Here is a 25766-nt window from a genome sequence, read left to right as displayed (position 1 = left end):
GGACCGCTTGTTCCCTCAGAGTGGGTCCGCTCCACGGTAGGGCTTTAGAACACACTCTTCATTTCAAGCGCTTGTGCTGCAACACCACACACACACACCCGACTATAATCATCCTACCCCCCCAAAGTATATCAAATTAAAACAAAACTCGACAGAGAAACAATTACGAACCGGCGTGGTTGACACGACACCTCAGAAAAGGAAGGGAGGGGGAATGTAGATCATGATTCTCAAAGAATTAGTGGGGTTAAAATGATAGTTAAATTAGAACGAATCGAAAGTAAAATTTAGTCAAAAACGGATTCCCTGGTTCTTTCTGCCCCCCCCCCCCCCCCCCCCCCCCCCAATAGCTTTTGTTAGCATATTGCTAACTCATCTTCACAAACTGCATACTTTGTACCGACAAGCTGTAAAAACTTGCCTTAACCTAAAAATTAATCCTATAATATTTATACAGCGGTCCTATAACTCATTAAATTTCTTCCTAAACATTTTCTGGATTTCTTTCGTTTTGAAAAATAAGGAACGCCCCAACAATTTATATAATGGCATAGAGATATACATTTATATTGTTTAATATTTGCTAGATACAACCGTTTTGAAAGATTCTCGCTTCGTAGATTAGATGTTTATAAAAGATGACTTTTATTCTTCTTTATTTTAAAGGACAAGGCATGGCCAAATATCACCTACATCCACAATGGGATGACAAACTGCCAGCCGGGCAACAAAAAACACAGATAGATCACCTGGTAGTGCCATGAACTATATGTATCCAACCGCACGCTAGAAGTAGAGTTACAGAGCCGTCTTCTTGCTTCTCGACACAAGACCAAAGAATCAAATCATATTTTTTATAATAAATTAAATATATATTTTAAAAGTCCCCCCAACTCCTGTGTCAAACAACAGCGAGTCAGTTATGGGTATGTGTGTATGTATACAAACATACATACAAGTACACACATACACGCATATATTTCAGGTAAAAAGAAACAAATAAATAGGTCTAAATTAATGGTAAACTTGATTGGCCGTGCCAAAGTAAACAGCTCTGCAACTCATTTTTAATTGGGCCATCAAATTAAACTAGAGAGAGAACCCATAGCAACGCAGGGAGGGGGAGCTGTCATGAACGCATGACAGCAAATACTTCTGAGCGGGAGCGAAACGCGGTTCGTTCATTAGCGCCGCGTCATTATGGACGCTGGCAGTCTGTGAAACATTTGAATTTAAGGCCCGCCGTGTCCTTTTTAAGCTGCTCGATCCACATCTATATGTCCGGCGATGAATTAAGAGGGCTGAAACGGCGCCCTTCGGCGAAACGAAAATAAACTGAAATGGAGTTTCGACGAAAAAGGCGATCATATACATTCGTAATACTAAAGTGGGTTTCCAATGTCGGACAATATACTGGTATTCCTTCTGCGTGTCTTTGAATGTGCCCTGCGTGTGGGCTTTCGGAAAATAAAAAGGACAATCTGCACGGAGGCGGATCGCGATATATTCTTTGAATGTTTAAGTTATGGATGCAGAGCGTGTGTGAGTGGGGTGGGCGTGGTAGCGTGTGTGCATCTATGTGTTGTGTCTGGTCAGGGCTTCCGTCCTTACGACTGAAGCACATTTCCGTAGGAAACAAGTGCACCTCATTGCCCTCGTCCAATCTAGCCAATGCTTCACCAATGACATGAGGGCAGAGCTCCTCGCCCCGGTGTCCGATTGGTTAGAACTGTTCTCAGTATTGGGATTGGGGCGGGGGTTAATGGCTGGGGGAGAGGGGAGAGAAGGGGGAGGAGACTGGGGCCCAGTTCGCTCCACTTGCAGGGTAGTCCTTGTGGCTAGAGGAGAGGGGAGGATGTGGTTTCTGTGGTGATAAAGAGAGTGAAGTGTCGGTTTTCGTCACTGAGAAGAGGAACTTAGACCACTGCTTCCTTCAGGCCGATTCGCTCCTCCTCCTGTCAGTCGCTGTTGGGCTTTTTCAACGAGAAGGCGAAGATGTTGAAGTGGTCACTCAGCTGGTTGACCTAGGAAAAAAAAAAAGAGATAAAAATAGAGTTAATAACCCTAACCGAAAGAGAGTTCTTTAACAACTTACTAAATTTAAATCTGAAATAATCCAATACAAAAGCATCTTCCCCATCGTCCATAAACGAACAACAAAGTCACAACTCTTCTCTGTTTTGGCGTCTCAATGCTGGAACGAGCTCCCTGCCAATGTCAGGAATGCAGTCATGTAATAAATGCTTGCGCACTTAATGCAAGTTGTACGTCCTGGCACTTGTACGTCCTGGCACTTATCCTGGCACAATGGTACTTAGCAATGTGTAGCATCTTATCCTAGCTATCTTTGTTGTATACAGGGAATGAGTTCACCTAGAAATTGTTTGCGCTTGGCCCTTGTAGGAACATCCTTACTGTTCCGACAGCGATATATTGTCTCTTTCTTCTGACAAAATTAAAAGCGTCTGCTGAATGTCCTAAATGTTCATTTTAAATGTAGTCTACAGGCAGGAACTACAGGTAGGAACCTGTAGGAACCACAGGTAGACTGCAAGTGTTCCAGTAGGAACATATTCTCTGACTTGGTTAAATTCACCAAGTCAGTGAATTTATGGATTCGATTCCAAGATGAAAATTCTCGCGTGTGCGCGTTTTCTCGCTGGGGTCCTCACCACCGACACGCCGTAGTGTATGTGTGCCAGGATGACCACGGCCGTCCAGCAGTACAGCAGCATGGTCTCGTCGGTCACCGTCCCGGTGACGGCCAGCCCCACCACCCCCGTCATGGGCAGCAGCAGCCAGCAGAGGGCGTGGCACCTCGTGTTGCTCATCTGACACACGATCAGCTTACACTGCAGGAAACGAGGGAGGGGGCGGGATCAAGAGGTGGAGGGGGATTATAGGCGTGGGGGGGGCGGTAATCAATGGTTTAAACACACACACAGGTGTAGAGAGAGGTAGAGAGGTGGAGAGAGCAATGTAGAGGGAGGTAAAGAGAGACAGAGGGAGCCGTAGAGAGACTGGATAAAAGAAGCATAGACGACTTATTTGGCACATTCTTTGATGAAATTATATAAGCGGTCTCTCCCCCGCTCTCTCTTTCTAGAACACACACACACACACACACACACACACACACACACACACACACACACACACACACACACACACACACACACACACACACACACACACACACACACGTTCCGGGTGGTGTCGGGGACGGGAGACTCACGGTGACGTTGGCGAAGGCCGTCCCCACCATGAGGTAGTAGACGCGGGGCTGCAGCTCCAGGATCTGGGAGGGGGAGAACACCACCCAGACGGTGGAGAGGACAAACAGCAGCACGGGGGAGAGGAAGGGCAGGAAGGCCTCGTACAGGTTGCTGTGCTTCAGCGTGTTGTTGCGGTGGGCCCTGTGAACAAAGGGGGTTTAAGGGGCACACCGTCAACCGGGCGTTTCCCTATACTCTGAAGAGAGTCGCTTCACGAGTGTGATGAGTAAAGATGAATTAACATGGTGGTGGGCAACATCCACTGGGTGTCCACAACAAAGTGAATGATTGGTTAAGGAGTGGTGTTCTCCATCGGTGACCTTTGAATAACCCAACTACCCTGCTGCGCCTTTCGATGGGAACAGGAGCGAAGTCTGCAGGCCGCGATTCACACTAGCAGGGAGTAATCCTCTTAGATGAGGCAATGGCTGGAATTGACCGTTCCTCTTTAATAAAGTGCAAAGCCAGATGTCACTCATTAAAAATGTATCCACAACAATGCAATACTCTCGGACAGCATGTCGTAGTTTGGAAAAGTAACAGGTCACCTTAAGTAACACTTTGGTATTTGATTCGATACGAACCCCATGAACTAAATCTTATTATAAATACTTGATACATTTTCCAATTCATGAAAGGATTCCCCGCCTATACCTACTTTAGAACGTTGTACAGGCTCATGGGCAGGGTCACAGTGAAGGAACAGGCTGAAAAACAAACAAAAGAAACACGAGTCAGAAACAGCACGCTCCTCCCGAAGTGGAATCAATACCAGCCCTGGTCCAATAGGAGCCCTCCCTCTCTCTCAAGGCGATGACAGGCAGTGCAAAGTGACCAATGGCCGCTCACCTACGATCATGATGGAGAACATGTCCCTGTAGTGGAAGTGCCACAGTATTGGCTTGTACCACGTTTCCACACCGACCACGGCGGTGACGATGTAGACGATGGAGATGGTCTGGCAAGACGCAGGGAGAGCAAATATTTAGTCAGAAAACATTAACCAAGCAATCGGATGTAGAATGCTAGGGCATATTAGACCAGGTAAAGTCCCGGCTCCAAGCTGTGCTTTTTAACTTTTATCTACATCTTATTACCAGATATACATCTCTTCATGTACATGGAGTGTAGCATGACGGTGTAGGGGCTAGTGACTTTTGCACTAACCAACAGGTAGGACCTGGGTTCGATCCCTAACCTTGATGAAGATGCCTAATCCCTACTGCCTGAATCAATGGCCTATATCGGTACTCAATGTTAGTCAGTTTGATGAATGTGCCAAGCGCTTATAAGTAAGTACTATTCAGTAGTGATTTAGCACTCGAATAGCACCTTTCAGTGTTACCATCATTATTGACCAACATGTACACATGCATCCCACCCTCTAGTGCTGAAGGATTTGGGGAAATAATCTCATTGCGATTATTTCAACCAATATTGCCATTGCGATTTAGCATGCGATTTTTCTTTGTAAAGTTCCTTATGTTCTGTATTATTCACTAATCATTACATAGTATGACCAACACAACATTGGAAGCAGTCGACATATAAACTGCGCTTCCCTTTAGGCCAGGCCCTATGTGTTGAGATGAATTGATGCATGAATTGACATAACCTCTTTAGTGAACTTTTTATTTATTTTTGATCGAAGCCGTTGCGATTTGCAAATCGCGATGTGGGTTTGAATTTGAATAATCGTTCACCCCCGCCACCCTCCCACCTGGTGCACCTCACCCCCGCCACCCTCCCACCTGGTGCACCTCCCCCCCCCCCCCCCCCTACCAGGCGGTGGACGCCGGTTCCCCCCCCCCCCAGGCCGGAGTCACTCACCACTTGGCTGGCGTCGTAGCCCCAGGGCAGGAACAGGATGCCCGTGTTGTACTTCTCCCAGTGGGAGAGGATGAAGGAGAACAGCACCACCCACAGGATGTAGTAGAGTGTGGCCACGCTCACGCCCGTCTCGCCGCGGCCGAAGATGGAGTACACGGTGGTCACGAAGAAGATGCAGGCCCAGCTGTCCAGGCCGTGGTCGAACAGCTCCCCTAGGGGCGTGGAGGAGTTGGTGCGGCGCGCCTGCTTGCCGTCCACGCCGTCTGTGGGGGTGGACGGATAAACACTCAGCTGTATGCTAACGCAGTGAGTCATGGATGTCGACAGGCAACTCGTGAACTGGCAGCAGTCTATGTGGGCGCACTCACAGGAAACACTGATAACGTTCCAGCGTGTTATAAATGGATTATTCTGACCGAAACGTTACTTGCATATTTGGAGTGTATATTAAGAAAATGAGAGGCAGGCATATTTTCGAAGTGCAGTGAAAAACGTGTGCAAAGTGTTGAAAATGTATTGCTATGTTACACTTTTAACTGATTCCTCCTGACCTATTCACAGCAAAGAATGAATACAAAGCAACCAAAACCTTTCCCAGAAAAATGACCAGAAACTAGCGAAAATGTGTTTGCCAGAGTGGTTCCAGTCAGACATGTGACATGAGATATTGATACTCCAGGCAAGGGAAGGAAGAGAGACACAGTCTTCTCTGTGGTGAATGACTTCCGTGCCCCTTCAGATAGCAAGGCAGATGCACTGAATCAAAAGCAATTTGTCAAGGGCATGGCTAATCCTAAACCACACAGGAAAAGACTGCCTGCTTAAAAAAGAAAAGAAAAGAAAAACGCTTCTAATATTAACTTGGGAGACATTTATTAGGACAGTCATGTTGAGATTGCAATCAAGAACACTGCAATAATTGGTTCAAACCATCCCTAGCGGATGTGTTTTGGAACACTGTTTCAGTTGATGCTGTATAATGGGATACTGTGTGTTTTATGCCCACACACACACACACACACACACACACACACACACACACACACACACACACACACACACACACACACACACACACACACACACACACACACACACACACACACACACGATTGTAATCAAGGTGGTTGGAGTGTAAACAGCAGGTGTAACTGACAATGGGGGGTTAGAGTTGAGGGGCCTGTTTGTTCAGCCTGAAAACCAGGCCAGCCACACAGCAGGGCACTTTGTGACTGGAGGGATGGAAAGTCACGTTGACATGCACCGTAAATCAAGGATTACATTACTGGGTTTAAAGAATGTACCGTTTCCAATGTGTTTGACCACTTCCATGGCTTTGTTAGATTTCCCCAAGTACACAACGTGCAGCACGAAATGTGACTGGAGTCAGGGCTGCATGATTAGGACTCAAGAATGATTGCGATGATGTTGCCTGCCATTTGTGATTGCTATTATTCATTGTGGTTGACAAGATTATCAATTCAAAATCGTATGCTGTGTCGGCAACAGTATAATATATAAATAGAATAATAACAAAGCAATTACTGAGCTGTAATTGTTTGTCATTTTCGTTGAAGTGACTTTCACGATTAGGAAATTGCAGAGGCCAAAGTGTGGATTTTGTTTGATATGCAATCTTTTGTGTTGCCTTCAATCTGGGGCACTTTTCTACTGACGTTAACAAAATTGCTTTGTTCTTTCTTTGGGCCAACAAATTATAGGAAAGCTTTAAAGGAAAAAATAAAAATAAAAACAACAATACAACAATACAATAACATAAAATAAAACGCAGGGATGCAACATCAGCTTTATGCTGAAGCGCAGTTGTCCTTGAGGAAACGTAACACATACATTGCCTGAACAAGATACAGCTTCCCCATGGGATTTAGACTCACCAAGTGTGTAGGCCAAGAAGTTGAAGAGACCGGCAGCAAACCACACCCAGCTGGGCACGTGGACGTGTTCGTGAGCTGAGAGATGGCCACACAAACACGCACAGACACACACCCAAAGACACACGCACGCACACAAAAACAAGGATGTTAGAATACTTTTGGAAAGGGTGTGAGGTTGAAACAGCCAGCTGTGAAATACATTGCTCTGCAACCAACTTTACATTCTACATCAACCACAACAACTACGGTTCTTCTGTGCTTAGATGGGTACGTGCAGGTGCGCACGTGTGTATGAGTGTATGAGTGTTTGTGTGCATGCGTGTGTACGTGCGTGCGTGCATACGCTTGCGTGTGTGTGTGTGCTTGTGCTGCCATGATGTGTTGACTGTCATAGGAGAGCAGTCAGAGGAAGCTCTGGTTTCAGCTAGCTGTGAACTTTGCCCTGCCCTTGTAAACACGCTTGCAGGCTCTCTTGCACATTGGACCTGTGGGGTGATGTCTCGGCCCACCAGACGACTTTGAATAAGGAAAGCAGTGGGGGCCAATATCGCAAAGTGTGTGAGTGGGAGAGATATTTGACCGACAGAAGGAGAGAATCCGTATTTGAACAACATGATGATAACAAGAAGATCCACAGGTTTGAAAAAGACCACATAAGATGCGGAAGTTACACTTAAATACCACACAGGGAGGAGCCAACAGAATAGATGACACAATGAACTCGCTTATGTTTGTTTAAATTATTTCATGTGTGTCTGTGTATTTGTACAATTGTTGACACTAAACAACCCACCTCTATTCATCAAGACATATTCATTAAAAAAAAACTATGACTACCACGGTCCCAATGAGGCACAAAGGCAATAGGACCACACAGGACTAATGACAACCAGTGCACAACAGAGAGACAGCAGGGCTCACTCACCAGAAGCAATGAAGTCATAGTCGTAGAAGGCCAGCATGAGGAAGTTAAGAACCAGGAACATGAATCCTGTGAAGGTAATGAGGTTTGGAGCCAGCCATGTCGGCAAGACCTGTTGAGGGAGGGAGATGCTGTGAGACTAAATACAGAGTATTCAAAATATACTTGGGTCTTGTTTTAAGTACAAAAGCAATAGGATGTTTGGATACTTATTTGCCGGGCTATATTTCACACCCCCAAGATTGCCTGCTTAAATGATACCCAACTTCAAAATTGTGTAATACACAGAGGGTCACACAGATTTGCTATCTTACACAGGTGACTGAAAGTGACTGAATTATAATACAAGAAAGAAATAAGAATGCGAGGGTCAAGGAACGCTGGAAAGAGACTATAAGGAGTGTTGAGGTGAGTAAGTCTGCCTTGTTGTTACAGTATCTTAGTGGACGGCTGGAGGCTTCATTAATGATGCAGCACTCATTAGCATATCACAAGCACACACAGGTGTGCACACACACACACACACACAGGTGTGCACACACAGACACAGACACACACACACAGTACAGGCGAACCCTTACCTTGACGACAGAGTTCCAGAAGGGGTGCATGACGTAGACGGACAGGGGGTTGGAGTCGACTGCGCTGTACTAAAGGGGGGGAGGGGGAAACACAAAACACATTTGGGTACATTTGATGAAGTGCTATGGTCACGAAAACAGGCCGCCGGTGCCCGGAATGCATTTGGTGGAACTCATTATCTAGTGCTGTTCTGGGGTTGCACACCTGGTTCTCTGTTATGCATCGAGCCACTCGGTTGTTTTTAGACGTTAAAAAAGGCCCATACGATTGTAACATTGTCGTTGATTACGTTTGCAAGCATGGATGCATGATAGACATTGTTTTGGTGGCTGTCAACAAGGATGTGAATTCAGCTCTGCTCCATACCCTTTGCCTTGCATTTTGTTGGCTTAGAATCTGATCCAATAAAAAGGACATTACACTGGTATGATATTTTAAGACAACAATGGATTGATTGCAATGAGATGGTACAAAATGAAATATGTTCACTACACGGCCATACACAATTGTGCTGTTACACGTAAAGGGCACTTTTATACAAAATAACCGGTAATAGTTCTAAAAAATAACAGATTTTTATCTTAGAGCATTTTTAATCATTGAAAGGATCAGCCACATCAGAAAGAAAAATAGGAATGTCTCTGTTTCTGTGCATCAAATTGAAGCTGGGTTTATTTCTCCCCACATTGGCATTCCATATAACAGCAAAGACTACAGCATCTAGCGACCATGAGGCAGAATGGCATCTGAAAGGACACTTACAGTGACACAATCTGTCCATTCACTCTCACCCCACTCCTCCTCATTGGCAGTCACAGCAACTGCTTTTCCAAGAAGATTTTAAATACATAACCTAGCCATGTGACCTGGAAAGGCATGTGGCTGAAGGGAGCTGCGTTACATTAGACTAGAAATGGAAAAACATTATCAAACTCTTTATTCATGAGTTCAACCCCGATTAACCTTAAACTTCACAATCACCAAAGTCGAACCGTCCTCATAATGACCATTAAACATTAGCGATTAACTACCGTCAGAACTGGGCCTTCTAGATACTCAATCACTACAACTGATATCATCGTAACAAGAACGGTAACGCATAATAATATGCATATACTTATACATCGATAGATATATTTATATAAATAAGATCCATTGAAGGGGATAAAATATGACGCGGCTATCTTATCCATCCAGGTGTGTCAAAAGGTTAACTAGTGATAATCATCAGTACTATCATCATCTCCAACGAGAGGAAGACATAAAAACGATGCTGCACGTTGGACTGAATGATCACCAGATCAGGCATGGCTGAATCCGAACAAACATTGGCCTTCATTCGCTCGCTATTATTAACATCCACTGGGGATAGACGGGGCTTCAAAACGACCTCATCAAGACAGCGTTGATGATCTGTAAGTGTTTACTCGCTAATGTATAAGATGAATCCTTCCGATGGGGGGGTGGTGGTGGTGGGGCAGTATAGCCTCCATTCTCTGATTCAAGTGTGTAGTATTGTCATATGATAGCCGAGACGACACAGGAAATAAATACGTTTTTATCAGCGTTTGACAACCAGCCCGTATAAAAAAGGTGTGAGGTGGTCATTAGCTCATGTCTTATGTACCGTGACAGCTAGCTAGCTAGCTGCAACACACACACACACACACACACACACACACACACACACACACACACACACACACACACACACACACACACACACACACACACACACACACACACACACACACACACACACACACACACACACACACACACACACACACACACACACACACACACACACACACACACACACACACACACACACACACACACACAACAGAGGTTTGCTTTCAAGCCATACCTTGTATTTGTCGAAGCCCGCCAGTTGCTCTTTGGAGACATAGTCGTAGTAAGCCATGTTGGAACCGCGGAGCTTTACTTTAGTATGGGGATTGACGAGTGTTCCCTTTAATAATTACAAATCCCCACTGCCTGGATGCAGCGGCAAACCAACATCTAGTAGCTTTAGCTTCTATATGTTTCACGCCGGTATAGTGATGTCGAAACACTTCAGCCACTCCTTCGGAAGGCAATTATGTAAACGACGACGCACGGGCGCCCCCCTGCGGTCCGGATGACCACTATTGTTAGATCTCGATAATAATCATTTATATTCTTGACATTTCATAAAAATACATATGTATTGTATGAAATAAAAAAATGCAGAAGTGAAATGTAGCCATCAATTTCAGATATTGAACCAGATGTGCCGATGTGCTCTAAAACACATTTTGGAGTTTGCTCTAGTCGGTCTATTTCTATGCCGGTGGCTTAGAGTGACGTGGCCTCGTCAGCCTAGCCGGAAGTAGGAGGGACTGTTGTGCAGCTGCAGTATCGGTCGTGTGAAGTAAAACGTCAAACTAAAATACACACGTAAGTCTTTACAAGAGATAATAACATTAGACATATTCCTTTCACGTTGTAGGTAGGTTCCGAGACTACTGTATGTGCCATGCACGTATGTTGTGGTTACGCTGATCCCAGACCATACGTGATTTATTCTGGTACAATGAATCAGGGGCTAATGCTAGCATTATGAGCGAAGACATCGCGTAGGTCCGTAGGATGTTAGATTTCAGTGAGTGTTCTCACATTTTTTTAGAACATATTTGCTCCCGACGTATTCACTGCCTGCCTGGTATCAATATGGAAACAAACTTTGCTTAAGGTCACGTATTATTGAACGGGGTTGGGATTGTACTCATGACGTGTGGTAGCGCTGTTAGGAACATATGAGGATAAATTGTGTGGCCTGTGGCTTTCCCCTCCTCGCAGAATGGTGACAGACGTTCAGCTCGCAATATTCGCCAACATGCTTGGTGTCTCATTGTTCCTACTGGTCGTTTTGTACCACTACGTTGCTGTCAACAACCCCAAGAAAATGGACTAGTTTCCCAACCATGCCCCACATCCATCTTGCATGGGAAGGTGAGAATTATGTCCGTCATCAAACACAATTGTACAGAAACTTTTCACTGTCAAATTTGACATGGTCTTTCCATCCTTCTCTCAGGTCTGAGGATCGCCCCACTCATCCTATCAAGGTGCCACCATCACAAAGACAACATTCCTCCACCATTCGTCCTGCCCTGTCTGCAAATCCACAAGATGAATCCTGATATTGCTTCAGTTGTACAGCAGGTTTTTTTTCTAAGAAATAAATGAATGAAATATGAATTCAGTTTTCTTCAGTGTATGAAATGAAAAAAAAAAAAAAAAAAGACTGCAGTGAGATTATAAGGCTGTTGTTTATTGAAAGATTACAGTGGTTGTCTGAGGCCGCATGGTATTTTTGTCAAAGTATTTGTACTGGAGCATTTTTCACCTGACACGGCCTTTCAACATTTGTTTGAAATTGCTTCAAACCTGTGGTTCATAAACTCGATCGAAAACATCAAGGTGGAGGTAAATAATGTCAATGAAATTTTTCGAACACATCGATTTACATACACAACACACTAAAAACACAGCATACTTTGAAAAAAGCCAACAACATGTAAAAATTCAGTTCAAAGTGCTACTCTGCCAGCTGGTACGAACACAAGCCACTTTTGACTTATTTGAAGGTGGCAGAAAAAGGTAGTTTTACAGTGCAACATGTCACAGGAGTGCATTCAGGAGCAATTTAGAATAAACTAGGACAAACGAGGAACTATCTAATTTGAGCGTACATAGTTTTTAAAGGTAAAAATAACAGCTGGTCCCCATTTTCATCTGGAATAAAAGGGATTGTGTCTTCAATCACATAAAATGAGATGCACTTCAGTAAGGCACTCATCCCCCCAACCGTTCTAATGGCCATCAGGACCATAGTCTACCCTCATGCTAAGCACAGGAATAGTGTTGAATAAATAAATATTAAATATTGCATTGCACACAGTATGGATACTGTTGATTTTCTTCGCATTGGCGAAACTGACAAATCTGTCTTAGTTTAAATATCAGATATGTCAATCGGATGTGCTGTAAATGGCTTTGATGACTCCGTGGCCAGTTAACCTCACAGTAATCGCGCGGATAGCGATGCACGCCAACTGGTCCCATTCTAAATGATTGTAGTCCTTAGGCCTCGCCACACATAGGCGCTGTTTCACAGGAAAGGACAGGGTCAGATAGCGAGATCGCCGGATCGGTCACCTTGGACGATAGAAGAAACACGTTGCGGTCGGTTAAGTAAAAAAGAAAATATATTTTTTTATTTTATTGAAAATAAAATCAGTGGGAATGCAATTTTTGTAACAACTAATTATGATCATTCAGGTACCTGACGCTGCAGTTGATCTGGCTCAGGTAAGGCTTCTATGAGAGTGTCCGGTTGATAGATGGAGACAACTTGCTGGAGACAATGCTCAACCCCAGATACACCTAGAGCATATAAAAGAAGGAAAATTAGAAAGATAAATAAACTGTGTATGATCATAGGTTTGTTTTGTTAGTCAAAATAAAAAATAAAATAATAATAATCAACTTTTCTTTCATATAGCGATATAGGAATATTACCCTGGTCTGCACTCTTTAAGTAATGGAAGGCACTTCAGTGTGTTTGTGTGGGTTTTAGTCATGATACCTGAGAACGAGAGCGGCCTGCGAATGCCTGGTTTGACGATTTTCCACACCCTCATTGTGGAGGATGTTGACGTGCCACTCGAAGAGGTGGGGCTTTTACAGTGTGTGGGCGGAGTCTCCATTGATCCCGCACTTATAATGGGGACACGACTTTTCCGGGGTTGCAGGGCACACCTGTGCAGGTTACAACAGGTGGTGTCAGTAAACCTCTCACCACATATTGATTGAACATTGACTGGAAAAAACGTTGTCCATGTTTTTCTACATTAAGACAGTGTTTTGTGCATCACACTCACTTGCTGAACTCAATGGAGGAAAGGATGTGATCAGGTCCAGTATTTTTAGCACTCTGGGGCCAGAGAGAGAGAGAGAGAGAGAGAGAGAGTCAATGCCTTTATGTCCCTGCAAGCCAAACTCACCTTCCTCTTTGCTTTTTTGTGTAACCTAATTGGCCAGTTTCTTCAGCTACAGTATTTCAATTAAATTAGACTTGTAGAGAGGAAGCACATTTAATAAATGAAGCTTGTCTGGAGACAACAATGACAAATGGACAAGGTTAAAAAGTGCTTCCAACCTCCTTGCATGACAACAAACCCATCCAATTCGAGGCTTACTAACCTTGGCGTGTCCCTCTGTAGGGGGATGTGTGGACAGTAGGCTCCGCCCCCCTTTTCCTCCTCGCCCAATCCGAATGGGGAAGGCCTTCCTGGTCACGCCCCCAGCTCCACCAACCTGTAGGTCTGGGCAGCTGAGGCCTGTCAATCAAAGCGTGCCACAGAAAAGAGGTGGATGAGATGATTGGTGGTTGGTAGAGACATACTTAAAAATAGGCCAACAAATATTAGAATCAGTTTTATTTCATTTTTTTGTATTATTTTGTCCATATTTATATGCAGAATAGATGAGTCTAAAATATAATAACTTCTGCACTGGTAAATCAGGGTGATTTAATTGTAATGTTTCGGACCAACTAATTTAATAATTAGGCTCAATGCAAGTGATTAAATGTTAAGGATAGATCAGTCGAGGTGATCAAAATAGAAATGAGAAAGGACAGATGCAGCACACAATCACACAAATCCACACATGCATGTATGGAGCGATCATGGACACACATCCACACGAAATCACCCACAGAGTCATAAAGCAGAGTTCACACAGAGGAGTTCCTTCATTTAAAGGCATAGATTTTATTACAGAAATCCGACGGATTAGAAGAGCGGCGCACTTAAAGGGGGGGCGGATATCAGTAAGGGCTTCACCCAGAACCAAACGTTCTCATCATCTAGGTTCGCACCATGTATAGCTTCATGAAGGGTCAAATTAATCAGGAATGCCTCAAAGGGAATGTGCATATGAACGTTTATGCGTAGTTTTCTTCCTTTTCTCAACCTCAACAGTGCAAAAAACTAAAAAAAGACATTTAAGGAGCAATACCGCTGCTAAAACACATCACATTAACGTTCACAGTGCAAATCGCAGGTCAAAGAATTCATCGGCAAAAGTTCTTTATGTGCTGCTTGTGAATGAATCTATTTCCTCCGCTGTCAGATAACTTAGTCATATATCATCATACTTCAGGCAATTAGCCTTTTTTTTTGCTATGGAATAATGGCTGTAGATGAATACTTTGGAGAAATAGTCCTTATAGAAGCCAAGGCTTTTCTAGTATTTAATAGGCAATTTTCCCTTATGTCACTTATGTCTTCTATGCCCCTCTTAACTGGGTTAAACCGGTTATTATTAGAACTGAAGCATTGGAGCGAGACCAACATTGTGGTTATATTGTAAGTTGTAACCGATATGTACTAAAGCAACTATCATAGCTATAAATATAGCATCATCATGTACAGAAAAGACCAACACAAGGCTACACGCTATCGCTACGACTCACAAACGACACCGGCACAGACAGTAGCTGGCTACAAGCGAGAGAAATTGCCAACACGACTTGTAAAGAAAGAAGTTAAAAGATTTAATTAGAATTTAATTCAGCAATAATGATGCTACTATAGCTGGTGATTTTGGGGGACAGCTCTCAGAGTATCACAACCATATTACCACCGAAAACAAAACCCTATTTCAGTTCCCTTCTTTCCACATAATTGTTCCCCATTATAATCAGTGTGTTAGGTTACAGACAACACCCTATGAACTCACGCTCCACAGATCTGCACTGGAACTCGTAGACTTTAAAAAGTTCCAGTAAAGTTACGTCTAACCGTGTCTCCAAAAATAATATCTTTCGACAACAAAAGCCTCACCCACCTCTAAGCCTAGCACGACGCACTCGTATAGCCTCCACATTCAACTATACAATGACTTGCACAACAAAGCTAAAGACACAAAACATTGGCTACATAAAACAGTATTACGGGACATAAGTTAACAGCTTCCTCTGCAGCTATTTGTAAACGATAAGGCTTTTGAAAAAGCTTTTCTTGAACAACATCATGGTTTAAGATGTGACAACAATGAGGATGAAAACATTATTTGGGCTGAATATAATTCCACCAAATTAACAACAAACATTAGATTAAGAGAATATATATCCATCTTCGCTCAGGTTTTTTATTCACAGAACAAATACACAAAACCTGGTGCATGATCTGTATACAGCAGCTACAGAAAAGACAAACATGTTATCTAAGAAGTAATGTTGGTAATGTTACAGAAATTCCACTACACTGTTCCCCCTGGCCCCCGATACTATGGAATAAATGTTAAAAAGGCAGAAATGTGCTCAGTTTGCTAAATAGCTGCTAGCACCATTTATTGTCTTTGAAAGGAGCTAAAAGCAATTAGCTTTGGGTCAGTGCGTAGTTGTTTTTACTCACTTGTTCAACCAGATCAGGGCTATTGGTTATTGCCAGACAAGTTACGTATAATCCCTCACATTCTGATACTACACACGGTTAGGCACACGCACACACACACACACACACACACACACACGCACATACTACAGAAAGAGGATCAGAAAGGAACAGGCTATATTCAGTCCAGTTTAGGCCCAGGAGGAGAGTCGGTAGCCTGTTGGGCTGGAAGGCCCTGAAGGAGCAGGGGACTCAGTTTGGAGAGCAGCCCCGGGCGGGGGAGCGCCTGCAGGGTTGGGAGCAGGACGGAGAGACTGGGAGGCTGGAGGGTGTACAGACCTGCCAAACTGACGGAGGCCGGGAGGGTGCAAGAGGGGCCGGCCCCCGTGCACACCGAGGAGGAGGAAGACGAGGACGAGGAGGAGGAGGAAGGGGGTGGGGGGCGGACAGGGGGTGTACGACTGGTGTTGCTAGGAGACTGGAGGACCGGGCGGTGGTGGGTGGGGCGTCTCTTCTCTGGAGCCTTAGGGTCTACAGAGAAAGTGGCCCACGCGCACGCACACACATACACACACAGACACAAACACACATAGACACACACACACACACACACACACACACAATTGCTCAGACCCATGCAGGGTGTTGTATACTCACACATAAACACAAACAATAACAACGGCTCAGACACATGCAGGGAGTAATAGATACACGCGTCTCAGATGCCTGCAGAGGGTAACATACACACACACACACACACACACACACACACACACACACACACACACACACACACACACACACACACACACACACACACACACACACACACACACACACACACACACACGGCCAAAGGGGCTGGGATCATGCTTCAATCATGCGGGAGATATGGCGTATGCAGGCTCAGATGAGGGATACACCCTGTCCGTTGAACCCATTGGTCAGCGTCTCAAAGTCAAACCCATTGCAAGGCTGAGAACAGCCAACCACGACAGCCAATCTGAAGTTATAGTTTGCATCCGGGTAACCGTATATCAGTCCGCCGGATAACAAAGGCAGCTCAAAAGGCTTGCAGCCCGAGGAAAAAAAGAAAGAGCGCGAGAGAGCGAGAGCTCCAGACACACACACACACGCATAACACAGTTCCCCCCCAAAGGGATCACAGCGAACCGCACGCGCGGTCGCCTTCCTTACCTCTGACCGGGCCGAGCTGCGGCTTTGCGCCGGCACGCACGATGGGCGGGTGTGCGCTGTGGTGGTGGTGTGCGCTGTGGTGGTGGTGGGCGCTGTGGTGGTGGTGGGCGTTGTGGTGGTGCTGCTGCCCGTGGGCGCGCGACGCCAGCGACGGCGGCGGGGGGCAGCCGAAGGTGAAGCTGGGCGAGGAGTGGATCTTGGGGGAGGGCGTCTGGCTGCTGCTGCTGTGGCTGTTGGAGCGCACGCGGCCCAGGGTGTGCTCTGACGGGGAGCAGGACAGAGAGCTGCGGGGAGGGGGAGGGAGAGAGAGAGAGCGCATGCTTTTTAGGATGTGACGCTATAGGCTGTGCAATTAATTGAATTTTGATCGTGATTTCGATTTTCGGGTCACACGATCTCCAAACTAATATAATCTCCAGTTCCATTATCACCTTCAAATCTCACCTGTAAATTGATCTTTTCACTCAAGCCTACTCCCTTTAAGTCAATTGCATTCTTGGGACTAGAATGAACACACAGTTTTTCTCTTGTACACTGTTTTATTATGTCGTTGTTGTTGTTTTTTTTTGTTGTTTGCTACTATGGATGTTTGATTTTGTAAGGTGACCTTGAGTGTCAAGAAAGGCGCCCATAAATAAAATGCAGTATTATTATTATTATTATTATTATTATTATTATAATCGAGTTTAACCTTTTTTTATCCAACATCAATTATCCAGTCAGCTATCTAGAGCCTGGCCGACACATCGGTTGGCCGACTCTATCGGCCGATAGAGTCGGCCGATGTGTGTGTGCGCGTGCGTGCGTGGTTGCGTGTCGACCCACCTGCTGAAGCTCTTGGGCGGCGAGGCCCTGCTCCCCGGCTGGTGGGCGGTGGTCCGTGGCGGGGCCTGCTGCCCGTGGCCGTTGAGGCTCTTGGTGTTGCGGACGTACTTCAGGAGCGAGGCCCGCAGGTTGGACAGGCAGCTGTGCTCCGACAGCACCAATCGGGGCCACGGGTTTCCCTCCGCCATGTCCAGCGCCGAGATGGCCACGGCACGGCCCACCTGAGGGAGAGAGAGAGAGAGAGAGAGAGAGACACACACACACGCACGCACACGCACACACACACACACAAACACATACATAGATCCCATTGTCACACAAGCATTTTCAAACGGTTGTGGGACCACAAAATGCAAAGCGGCAGGAACAACAGTCGTGCGAGAGATGTCGACAATCATCAGACACAAAACACAGCCGGTTGCAAACATGCAAATGTATCGGAATTCACTGTATGTCTCTTTGGAAAGGATCATCCTGCTAGGATTAATGGTAAACTTGGATGTTTAAGTTTACTTGAATAAAGTTTAAGTAAACATAATCTTCATTTTTCAGTTGGGAAGAGGGATTAAGAAAGATGGCTCGCTCGATTTGTACTATTTCTACGTATTAAGGATACATTTGCAGACCTTAGATCATTTAATAGATCCAACTTTTATTGATTGAATGGAAGGGGCCTTTATAGAGAACTATATCTATACAAAACAACGTTTTATTACACATATAAAACACTGTTAAGTGTACTAACACACATGCAGAAACGCGCACACGCACACACATAAAAAGGGCCCAAGGCAAGTGAATTAGGGCGTACATGACAGCGGAAATGGGAAAAGCAAACTAACTGGAACCAATTCTAATGGATAACTTGAAGGGAGTTATGGGTATCAAGTATCGAGTACCCTCAAAAAACACAACAACCCTGAAACTTAATTTGGAATATAAGGCTTAAATAGGATTGCTCACTTTAAGTGTAATAACAGTCTTCACAAAGTTATTGTGTGCTTTGTATTTCAAGTATTCATGAGTGCGTTTGCCGAAATTGCAGTATAATGAACCCAACCCAATCAAATCAAATGATGTTGGAAACGTCTCTGCAGCCATACAGAACAAAAATACACACCCGAAAGAATCAGGACCACAACCAATGGGTGGCGCTCACAAAATGAAACAATCACATAAACCGAAATAAAAAGCGCATGTAAACTCATGCGCTAATAATACATTGATTCCCATAATCACATTTAAGTACATGCCTCCTAATCCCAATAAATATCTGCTTGCTAGCCAATGGGGTTGTACAGTTTTTTTTCTCACCTGTTCATATATTTCTGGAGTGTATTTAGGCGGGAAGGAAGGGGTGGGAGGGGGCGTGGCCCGTCCGTTGTCATGGCAAGCGGGTGGGATGGAGTTCATGGCTCTTCCTGTGTTGTAGTTGCACTCCAGCGTGTAACTGAGACGGGGAGGGAAGTCACGTGCGTCGTTGTCACACACAGCCCGACAGCCAAGCCTGACTGATTTAAACATGAGCGTGACGGTAAATGTGTCAAAGAAGGACTTCGACATTCTAGCTGAACGACTGTTTTTGTGTGCGATGCTGCGACTTTAACGTTGTATACTGGTGTGTAACCGTGCTTAACTCGCTCATGCTTAAATCGCTCAGGTAGCCAAATAGAGATCCACAGGGAGCAGACTATCATGAATAGTAATGGACCGAACAAACTCTGCCAAAGAGGAATGGCGCTAAAGTGTTCAGAAACGTTTCCCTATCTCGTTAACATTCACTAAGGATAGCATTGCTTAGCTCCGCCTAGCGTCCCACCTGTGCAGCAGCCCCATGGCCTTGTAGATGGCCACCCTCCCGCTGCCCTCCTTGGACAGGCCGTCGCGCCTGTCCCTGGCATACATGTTCTTCTCGGAGAAGTTGCAGCCCTGGAAGTCAAAGTTTGCCGAGTTCAATGCGATGAGCCGCGGGTACAGCATGTTCTCCACCTGTGGGAGGGAGGGGGGAGAGAGAGAGAGACAGAAAGGAAGAGAAAAGGCAAAAAAGGGAGCCTATTAGAGTTGTTTATTTTGTAGCTACTGCATCTCTACATGTCTTTGTGTGTTTTCAAGGGCAGGACCTGAGTGCTCTGGGCTCAAATAATCAAAGGGTAGAATACATTATTATCCTGTCTCTTTTGCAGACTGAAAACCCTGTGCCGTGTTACTCTATCATATGTCATTATAAAAACCATACAGAAGGGACCCATGCATAAACCTCTAGAAACATAATTGCTGATGGATATAAAGGCCCAATCCCATTTCTACCCCTTACCCCTTCCCCTTCCCCCTCCCCCTTGTTTTGAAGGGGGAAGGGGAAGGGGGGAGGGGTAAGGGGAAGGGGTAAGGGGTAGAAATGGGATTGGGCCAAAATGTTCCGTGTCCCAAAACAACTCAATCCAACCTGCTGGGCTTCGTTCGGAAGGCTGTTCCCGTACATGAAGCAGCCGCGCTTGGAGGCGTGGCCGTGCAAGTCAACATAATAGGCCACGCCCCCTTCTTGGGTGGAGACCGGCTCGTCGCCCTGCCCGACGGCCTCCTCGATGGCGCACGCCGTCTCTGACGTCGCCGTAACCGCGGGCGACGGACTCAGCCCATTGGTCTCAACGCCCTTTCCCATCTCGGCGGCGGGCCACGCGTTCTCCTCCGTAACCATGGAGATCTCCGGCGTGAGGGGCGCGGCCCCGTCCTTCTCGGCGTTGCGCTGATTCAGGCTGACCTCCATGGGGGTGAGGGGGAGCGGCGGCTGCGGCTGATTGGTCGACGCCTTGTCGCCCAGCGGGGCCAACGGGGGGCTTTGGGGGGCGGAGTCTGCCTCCGCCGCGGTTGCCAGGGGGTGGAGCGTCGTGTTGGGGTGTGGGTGGGGGTGTTGTTGGTGGTGGTAGAGGAGCAGGGTCTTGGCAGCGTAGATGGAAGGGTGGAGCTCGGGGCTGGGGTTGAGGTACTGTCTGTTCAGGTTGACGCCCCTGGAGTCGGTTCTGTGGGTCAGAGAGAGAGGGAGGGAGGGAGGGGGGGGGAGAGAGAGAGCGAGAAAGAGAGAGAAATATTTAAACAGTGTTATTACAAAGAATCCTTTTGACCCTGAGTCAGTGACACATAAATAATTGACAACCCAAAGTAAAGCGACACTACTGTAAAAAACCTCTGGGGATTACAGATTCAGAGTGTTGCTATTGCAAGCTCAAACCAATACTTGAATGAGACACCAGTTAAACCTTTTATGTGAAATGTAGGCTATGTGGATATTAACCGTTTCAACTATTTACTGTCGTTTAACCGTATCCTTATTTCTTATGGATGGTCTGCATTCACCCAACTCAATGAATTCACATCATCACCTTTGAAAGAGTCCTTAACTAGACACGTGCTTTGGACTCCACTCTTCACAGAGCCCATACCAAAACAAAGGGTCATGTGACCAGGAGGCCATTGCAGCTACCTGTAATGGCCGCGCACCACACCGTCGGGGTTCAGCATGGGGATGAGCTTGAAGACGAACATGCTGCGCAGGGCCTGGGCGCGCGGGTCGTCCCGCCGCAGGATGAAGGCCAGGAAGCCGTTGAACACAAACGCCGCCGGCGTCTCCCCCGGGTGCACGCGGCTGCTGAGGAAGAACACCTACGGGCCAATCGGATTGAGCGGGTCGGCCGATGTGACTTCTGCTGTGAACTATTTTGCGAAACGTGTCTGTCTTTGCTTGTGTGTGACCTCGCAGGGGACTACAGATGAGATTGAGCTTTCTAGCTGATTCTGGGACAGCTTCTAACCGTACATTGTCCCGGTTAAATAAATATTATTATGAAAGGATTTGTAATCAGACAGTATAGATGTGGGGCCATGGTAGCCTAGTGGTTCACGTGGAAAGCCTGTTTACACCTGGGGGTAGTTCAAGAGAGATCCCCGCTTGATGTGAACACGCACCTAACGGTTTCAGAGTTATACAACATCTACATTTTTCAGGGCCTCTGCGTAGGCCAAGGACGGAGCGACCGTGGTGTACCAGTTTACGAGCTGTTCACAGATAATGCCACAAATCCTGTTTGATGACACAAATGATGAGACAGAGAGAGAGCAAGAGAGCGAGAGCGACAGACAGACAGACAGACAGACAGACAGACAGACAGACAGACAGACAGACAGACAGACAGACAGACAGACAGACAGACAGACAGACAGACAGACAGACAGACAGAGAGAGAGAGAGAGACAGAGACAGACAGAGAGAGAGAGAGAGAGAGAGAGAGACGGATACAGAGAGAGAGAGAGAGAGAGAGACGGATACAGAGAGAGAGAGAGAGAGAGAGACGGATACAGAGAGAGAGAGAGAGAGAGAGAGAGACAGATACAGAGAGAGAGAGAGAGAGAGAGAGAGAGAGAGAGAGAGAGAGAGAGAGAGAGAGAGAGAGAGAGAGAGAGAGAGAGAGAGAGAGAGACGGATACAGAGAGAGAGAGAGAGAGAGAGAGAGAGAGAGAGAGACGGATACAGAGAGAGAGAGAGAGAGAGAGAGAGAGAGAGAGAGAGAGAGAGAGAGAGAGAGAGAGAGAGAGAGAGAGAGAGAGAGAGAGAGAGTATTGTCATTGGTATAAACGTGTACCCGTTTGCCGGGGAAACGGTGGGGCCGCGGGGTGTCCGTGTCGGGGAACAACTTGGGCAGCCGGGCCTCCCGCTCATCCTCCATGCCGCCGCAGTTGGTGACGGTGAGGAGGTCCACCCTGTTGCCGTCCAGTGAGTGACACAGAAGCTCCCGGTGGTAGTACACACTCTCTGGGGGACTAGGGTGGGGGGAGACGGTGGATGAATGGCAAAAACATACTTGCTCCGTTTGAATTATGCAAGTAATGGGAAAATAAATTGAATTGATCGAATAAAGTAAGAAATATGAAACCAACAATACAGGCGATATAAAATGTACAAATATCAGGAGTAAAAAGTGCATATAAAAATGGATGCATGAATATGATGTACATGAACTATTAAGTGGCTCATGAAAATGCTGAGTTATTGCACATTTGGTGAAAATGCTCTCCCCAAAGTGCAACAAATACAGGAATTTTTATACACTCCTCCGGAACCTCCAGTTTATCCTTGATGGTGAAAAACACGACTCTATTTCCGTCCTCACTGTGACAGGCACAGTTACAACCCAGATACCACCCACTATTTCGCTCTCTCCGTTTCAGCTGTGGGAAAACGTTGCGTGTGGGGCATTTTTGCGGACCTGTGCGACCTGCCTTACCTGCCGGGGTGGAGGACAGCATTGTTGGGGTAGCTCTGGTCCAGCTGCTGCAACATGTCCTGGCTCTCGCTGTAGGAGAAGGGGAAGCAGAAGGAGAAGAAGGTGGAGGCGCCCCTCGTCTCTGACAGCCGGTGGCTGAAAGAAAGGGTGAACTGGCTCTCCACCATCTGGATGACACGTGGAAGGGGGACAAGGGGAAAGAGCAGTTGGTTTTGGTCATGCTCACATCGATTTCCATTACATGATACTACACTTTCCCCTTACTATACTAAACGCTATGTCTGTGCCGTGTCTAACACTGTTCTCCAACTGCACAATCAATCTTATTTATTTTATGTAATTGCCTAAACTAATTTGTAATTGCCACTTTTATACATTTCTGTATGATCTTTGTATTTTAACAGCATTTTAGTTTCCATTATATTTGTAACTTTCCCATACACACATCATAACACACTCACACACACGCCCACACCCACCTCGAAGGTGGGCCTGTCGCGGACCCTCTCCCAGCGAGTCTTGCCGGGAACGGTGCGTACCAGCGGGGCCATGCCCTGGCTGTACAACTTGTTCTGCTTATTCATGTTCATCACGGTCACCTTCAGCAGCTTGCCTGGAGACGCCCCACGCACGCTGAAGTAGAACCACGACCTGGCAGAACACACACACAGCCACAACAACAACAACAACAAAAAGAAAAACATAAGTGAGAGGATGGAAGAAGCGACCAGGGCTGTGTTTACGGCCCTGGTCAACATTAATAACAACATTTGGAATTACACACGTATGTGGCAGAGAAAAGAGGGTGCACATTGTGTTTCAGAAACAAAACAACATGTCATAGACATAGAAGCAGTAAAATAGGCCATTACAAAATACCAAAAAAGCTGAAATATATATCAAACAGAGACTTAAAGTAAAGGACAGTTGAGATAAAGCCAGCGACATAGACAGTTGAGTATCGCCATAGACACCGACCTATTTCCATTCTCATGCTCTGTCCCGGCACAGTCTGGCTGCGTCCACACGTTGAACTCATAGTCCGGTACTGTGGGGGTCGGCCCTGAGAAAGCGCCCCCGGTCGAGGCTGTGGCAGCCGGGGGGGAGCAACTGCCCTTCTCCACCTTTTCCACTCGGGCCAGGTTCCCTGAGTCAAAGCTGGAGCTGAACACCACGTTACCGAAGCGGGCCTCCATTATTCTGTGCTGCGGTCGCCTCTGCTCCCTCCACCTATGGCTCTTGGGTCAGAACAAGCCAGCTCCCTGGATGCAGATGGCCTGTTTTTGATAAGACACATAAAGATGCAACTATGAATAAACATATGCAGCCACATATATATGAAAATTACCGATACAGGACGTCGAATAAGGGAGCACAAAGGTTTAAATGCAGGATGTACACTGAATAAAGATTGATGATCTCTTTGATAGTGGGTTGATATGGGAGATGGTTGATTAGCATCATTTAATTTTGACAAACCAGACAATTTTTTTTCGTAACTCTTATAATACATAAGGAATAGTTAATGGAGACATTCGCTTATCGGTCGATGGTCAGTTTCAGCCTCAGTGATCTGAATTACATGATTGTAAAGACAATATCTAGTAACATTAACCACAATTGATTTATATCGAGGCAAAATTTAGAGAATGTCAACATCATATTGATGCAAAGAGAGATTAAAAACGACGCAAAAGCACCGATTAAATGAAGAAGGATGGTAATAGGCTATAGCCATACAGTAATTGTCAATTATTTGTCAATGGTCAACCTTATTGAGCTAGTAAGCTACAACGCTAGCGGGTTATACACAATAAACCTCAATCAAATTGTACAACACAGCTATTGTCGTTATAAGCTGTTGCGATAAAAAATATTTTTGCTGTACAGAGCTCATATAACGAATGTCTTACTGCTACACTTGGCCGATATCCATGGTTTGTTTTCACGTCCTTTTCACTGTCATGTAGAACCTGCCCCCTTCTTCCACCCAAACAAACCCACTGAGCGACGCGGTGACGTCAGGCCGCCAACCGACGCCCCCACGTGGCGTAACGTCTCGCTGCAGCCTGTAGGACATGGACATCCAACGTCCAAGTGCTGTCACGTGACGACAAGATGGCGGACGCGGTGAGACTCCTTAGCTGTGTCCCTATTCCTCTACGAATAGTCAAATCTCCTATCCTTTACTTTACCTTTGTGGAAAACGTCATCGGGTCAAGGAGAGATGAAAATGTGCTTCCTTTCTAACATAGATAAAAGACAGCGCTGTTTAAAATGAAATCGACCCCACTTTTCCTAACCGACGTCATTGCGCGACGGGGAGTATTGCTGACCTCTAGCGTTTCTATGGTGGAACTACAGTTTTCCGAAGTTGGTCTACAACAAGGGTTCTGAATGTTTTATAGCTGAGGGCCAATTTAGGAACCCTAAACTGACTGAGGTGGTGAAAAAAAACATTGCACCGTGGACCTCTGGGAGTGAGGTCAAGTGAGGTCTAAATCACAAAACTG

The 25766-nt window shown here is 45.8% G+C and overlaps 3 protein-coding genes across 6 annotated transcripts; 1 reads left to right on the top strand and 2 right to left on the bottom strand.

Moving 5' to 3' along the window:
• Nucleotides 1–322: 322 nt before the first annotated feature.
• On the bottom strand, nt 323–10610 carry selenoi (selenoprotein I). Its single transcript, XM_060041997.1, has 10 exons — nt 10375–10610; nt 8504–8572; nt 7926–8034; nt 7001–7075; nt 5106–5368; nt 4125–4233; nt 3934–3982; nt 3236–3416; nt 2673–2852; nt 323–2024 (listed from the first exon to the last, which is right to left on the bottom strand). Exons 1-10 carry the CDS (start codon nt 10429–10431, stop codon nt 1917–1919), a joined length of 1200 nt encoding a protein of 399 aa, XP_059897980.1. The 5' UTR covers nt 10432–10610; the 3' UTR covers nt 323–1916.
• ost4 (oligosaccharyltransferase complex subunit 4 (non-catalytic)) lies at nt 9901–11750 on the top strand. Of its 3 annotated transcripts, none has more exons than XR_009523774.1 (4): nt 9901–9919; nt 10849–10946; nt 11349–11501; nt 11587–11750. XR_009523774.1 is itself a non-coding variant. In XM_060041999.1 (2 exons), exon 1 carries the CDS (start codon nt 11350–11352, stop codon nt 11461–11463), a length of 114 nt encoding a protein of 37 aa, XP_059897982.1. In that variant the 5' UTR covers nt 11349; the 3' UTR covers nt 11464–11501; nt 11587–11750. The 3 variants fall into 3 exon arrangements, 1 of the variants encoding a protein (XP_059897982.1); XR_009523775.1 differs by having other exon boundaries at nt 9905–9919; nt 10766–10946; XM_060041999.1 differs by lacking the exons at nt 9901–9919; nt 10849–10946.
• Nucleotides 11751–11802: 52 nt separating this feature from the next.
• agbl5 (AGBL carboxypeptidase 5) lies at nt 11803–25293 on the bottom strand. Of its 2 annotated transcripts, XM_060041995.1 has the most exons (17): nt 25167–25293; nt 24232–24530; nt 23733–23904; nt 23254–23420; nt 22612–22789; nt 21456–21634; nt 20421–20994; nt 19797–19966; nt 19292–19427; nt 17978–18198; nt 17153–17436; nt 16295–16486; nt 13758–13894; nt 13436–13488; nt 13141–13313; nt 12838–12938; nt 11803–12710 (listed from the first exon to the last, which is right to left on the bottom strand). In XM_060041995.1, the coding sequence occupies exons 2-17, from the start codon at nt 24447–24449 to the stop codon at nt 12636–12638; spliced, it is 3030 nt and encodes a 1009-aa protein (XP_059897978.1). In that variant the 5' UTR covers nt 24450–24530; nt 25167–25293; the 3' UTR covers nt 11803–12635. The 2 variants fall into 2 exon arrangements, with proteins under 2 accessions (XP_059897978.1, XP_059897979.1); XM_060041996.1 differs by lacking the exon at nt 16295–16486.
• Between the last annotated feature and the right edge of the window lie 473 nt (nt 25294–25766).

The sequence above is a fragment of the Gadus macrocephalus genome, chromosome 21, assembly GCF_031168955.1.
Source record: "Gadus macrocephalus chromosome 21, ASM3116895v1".
Lineage (NCBI taxonomy): Eukaryota > Metazoa > Chordata > Actinopteri > Gadiformes > Gadidae > Gadus > Gadus macrocephalus.
Note: the sequence above shows the minus strand (reverse complement) of the source record. Positions and strands in the feature narration are given on the sequence as shown.

What these genes read in the sequence shown, in the direction of transcription:
- ost4 (XM_060041999.1), top strand. Translation starts at nt 11,350, where the DNA reads ATGGTGACAGACGTTCAGCTCGCAATATTCGCCAACATGCTTGGTGTC.
- agbl5 (XM_060041995.1), bottom strand. Translation starts at nt 24,449, where the DNA reads ATGGAGGCCCGCTTCGGTAACGTGGTGTTCAGCTCCAGCTTTGACTCA. An exon ending in CTCCAGAAATATATGAACAG is followed by an intron (nt 18,199 to 19,291) that starts GTGAGAAAAAAA and finishes TCTCTCCCTCAG; the next exon opens with GTGGGCCGTGCCGTGGCCAT. An exon ending in CAGGCCGCTCTCGTTCTCAG is followed by an intron (nt 12,939 to 13,140) that starts GTATCATGACTA and finishes TATATGCTCTAG; the next exon opens with GTGTATCTGGGGTTGAGCAT.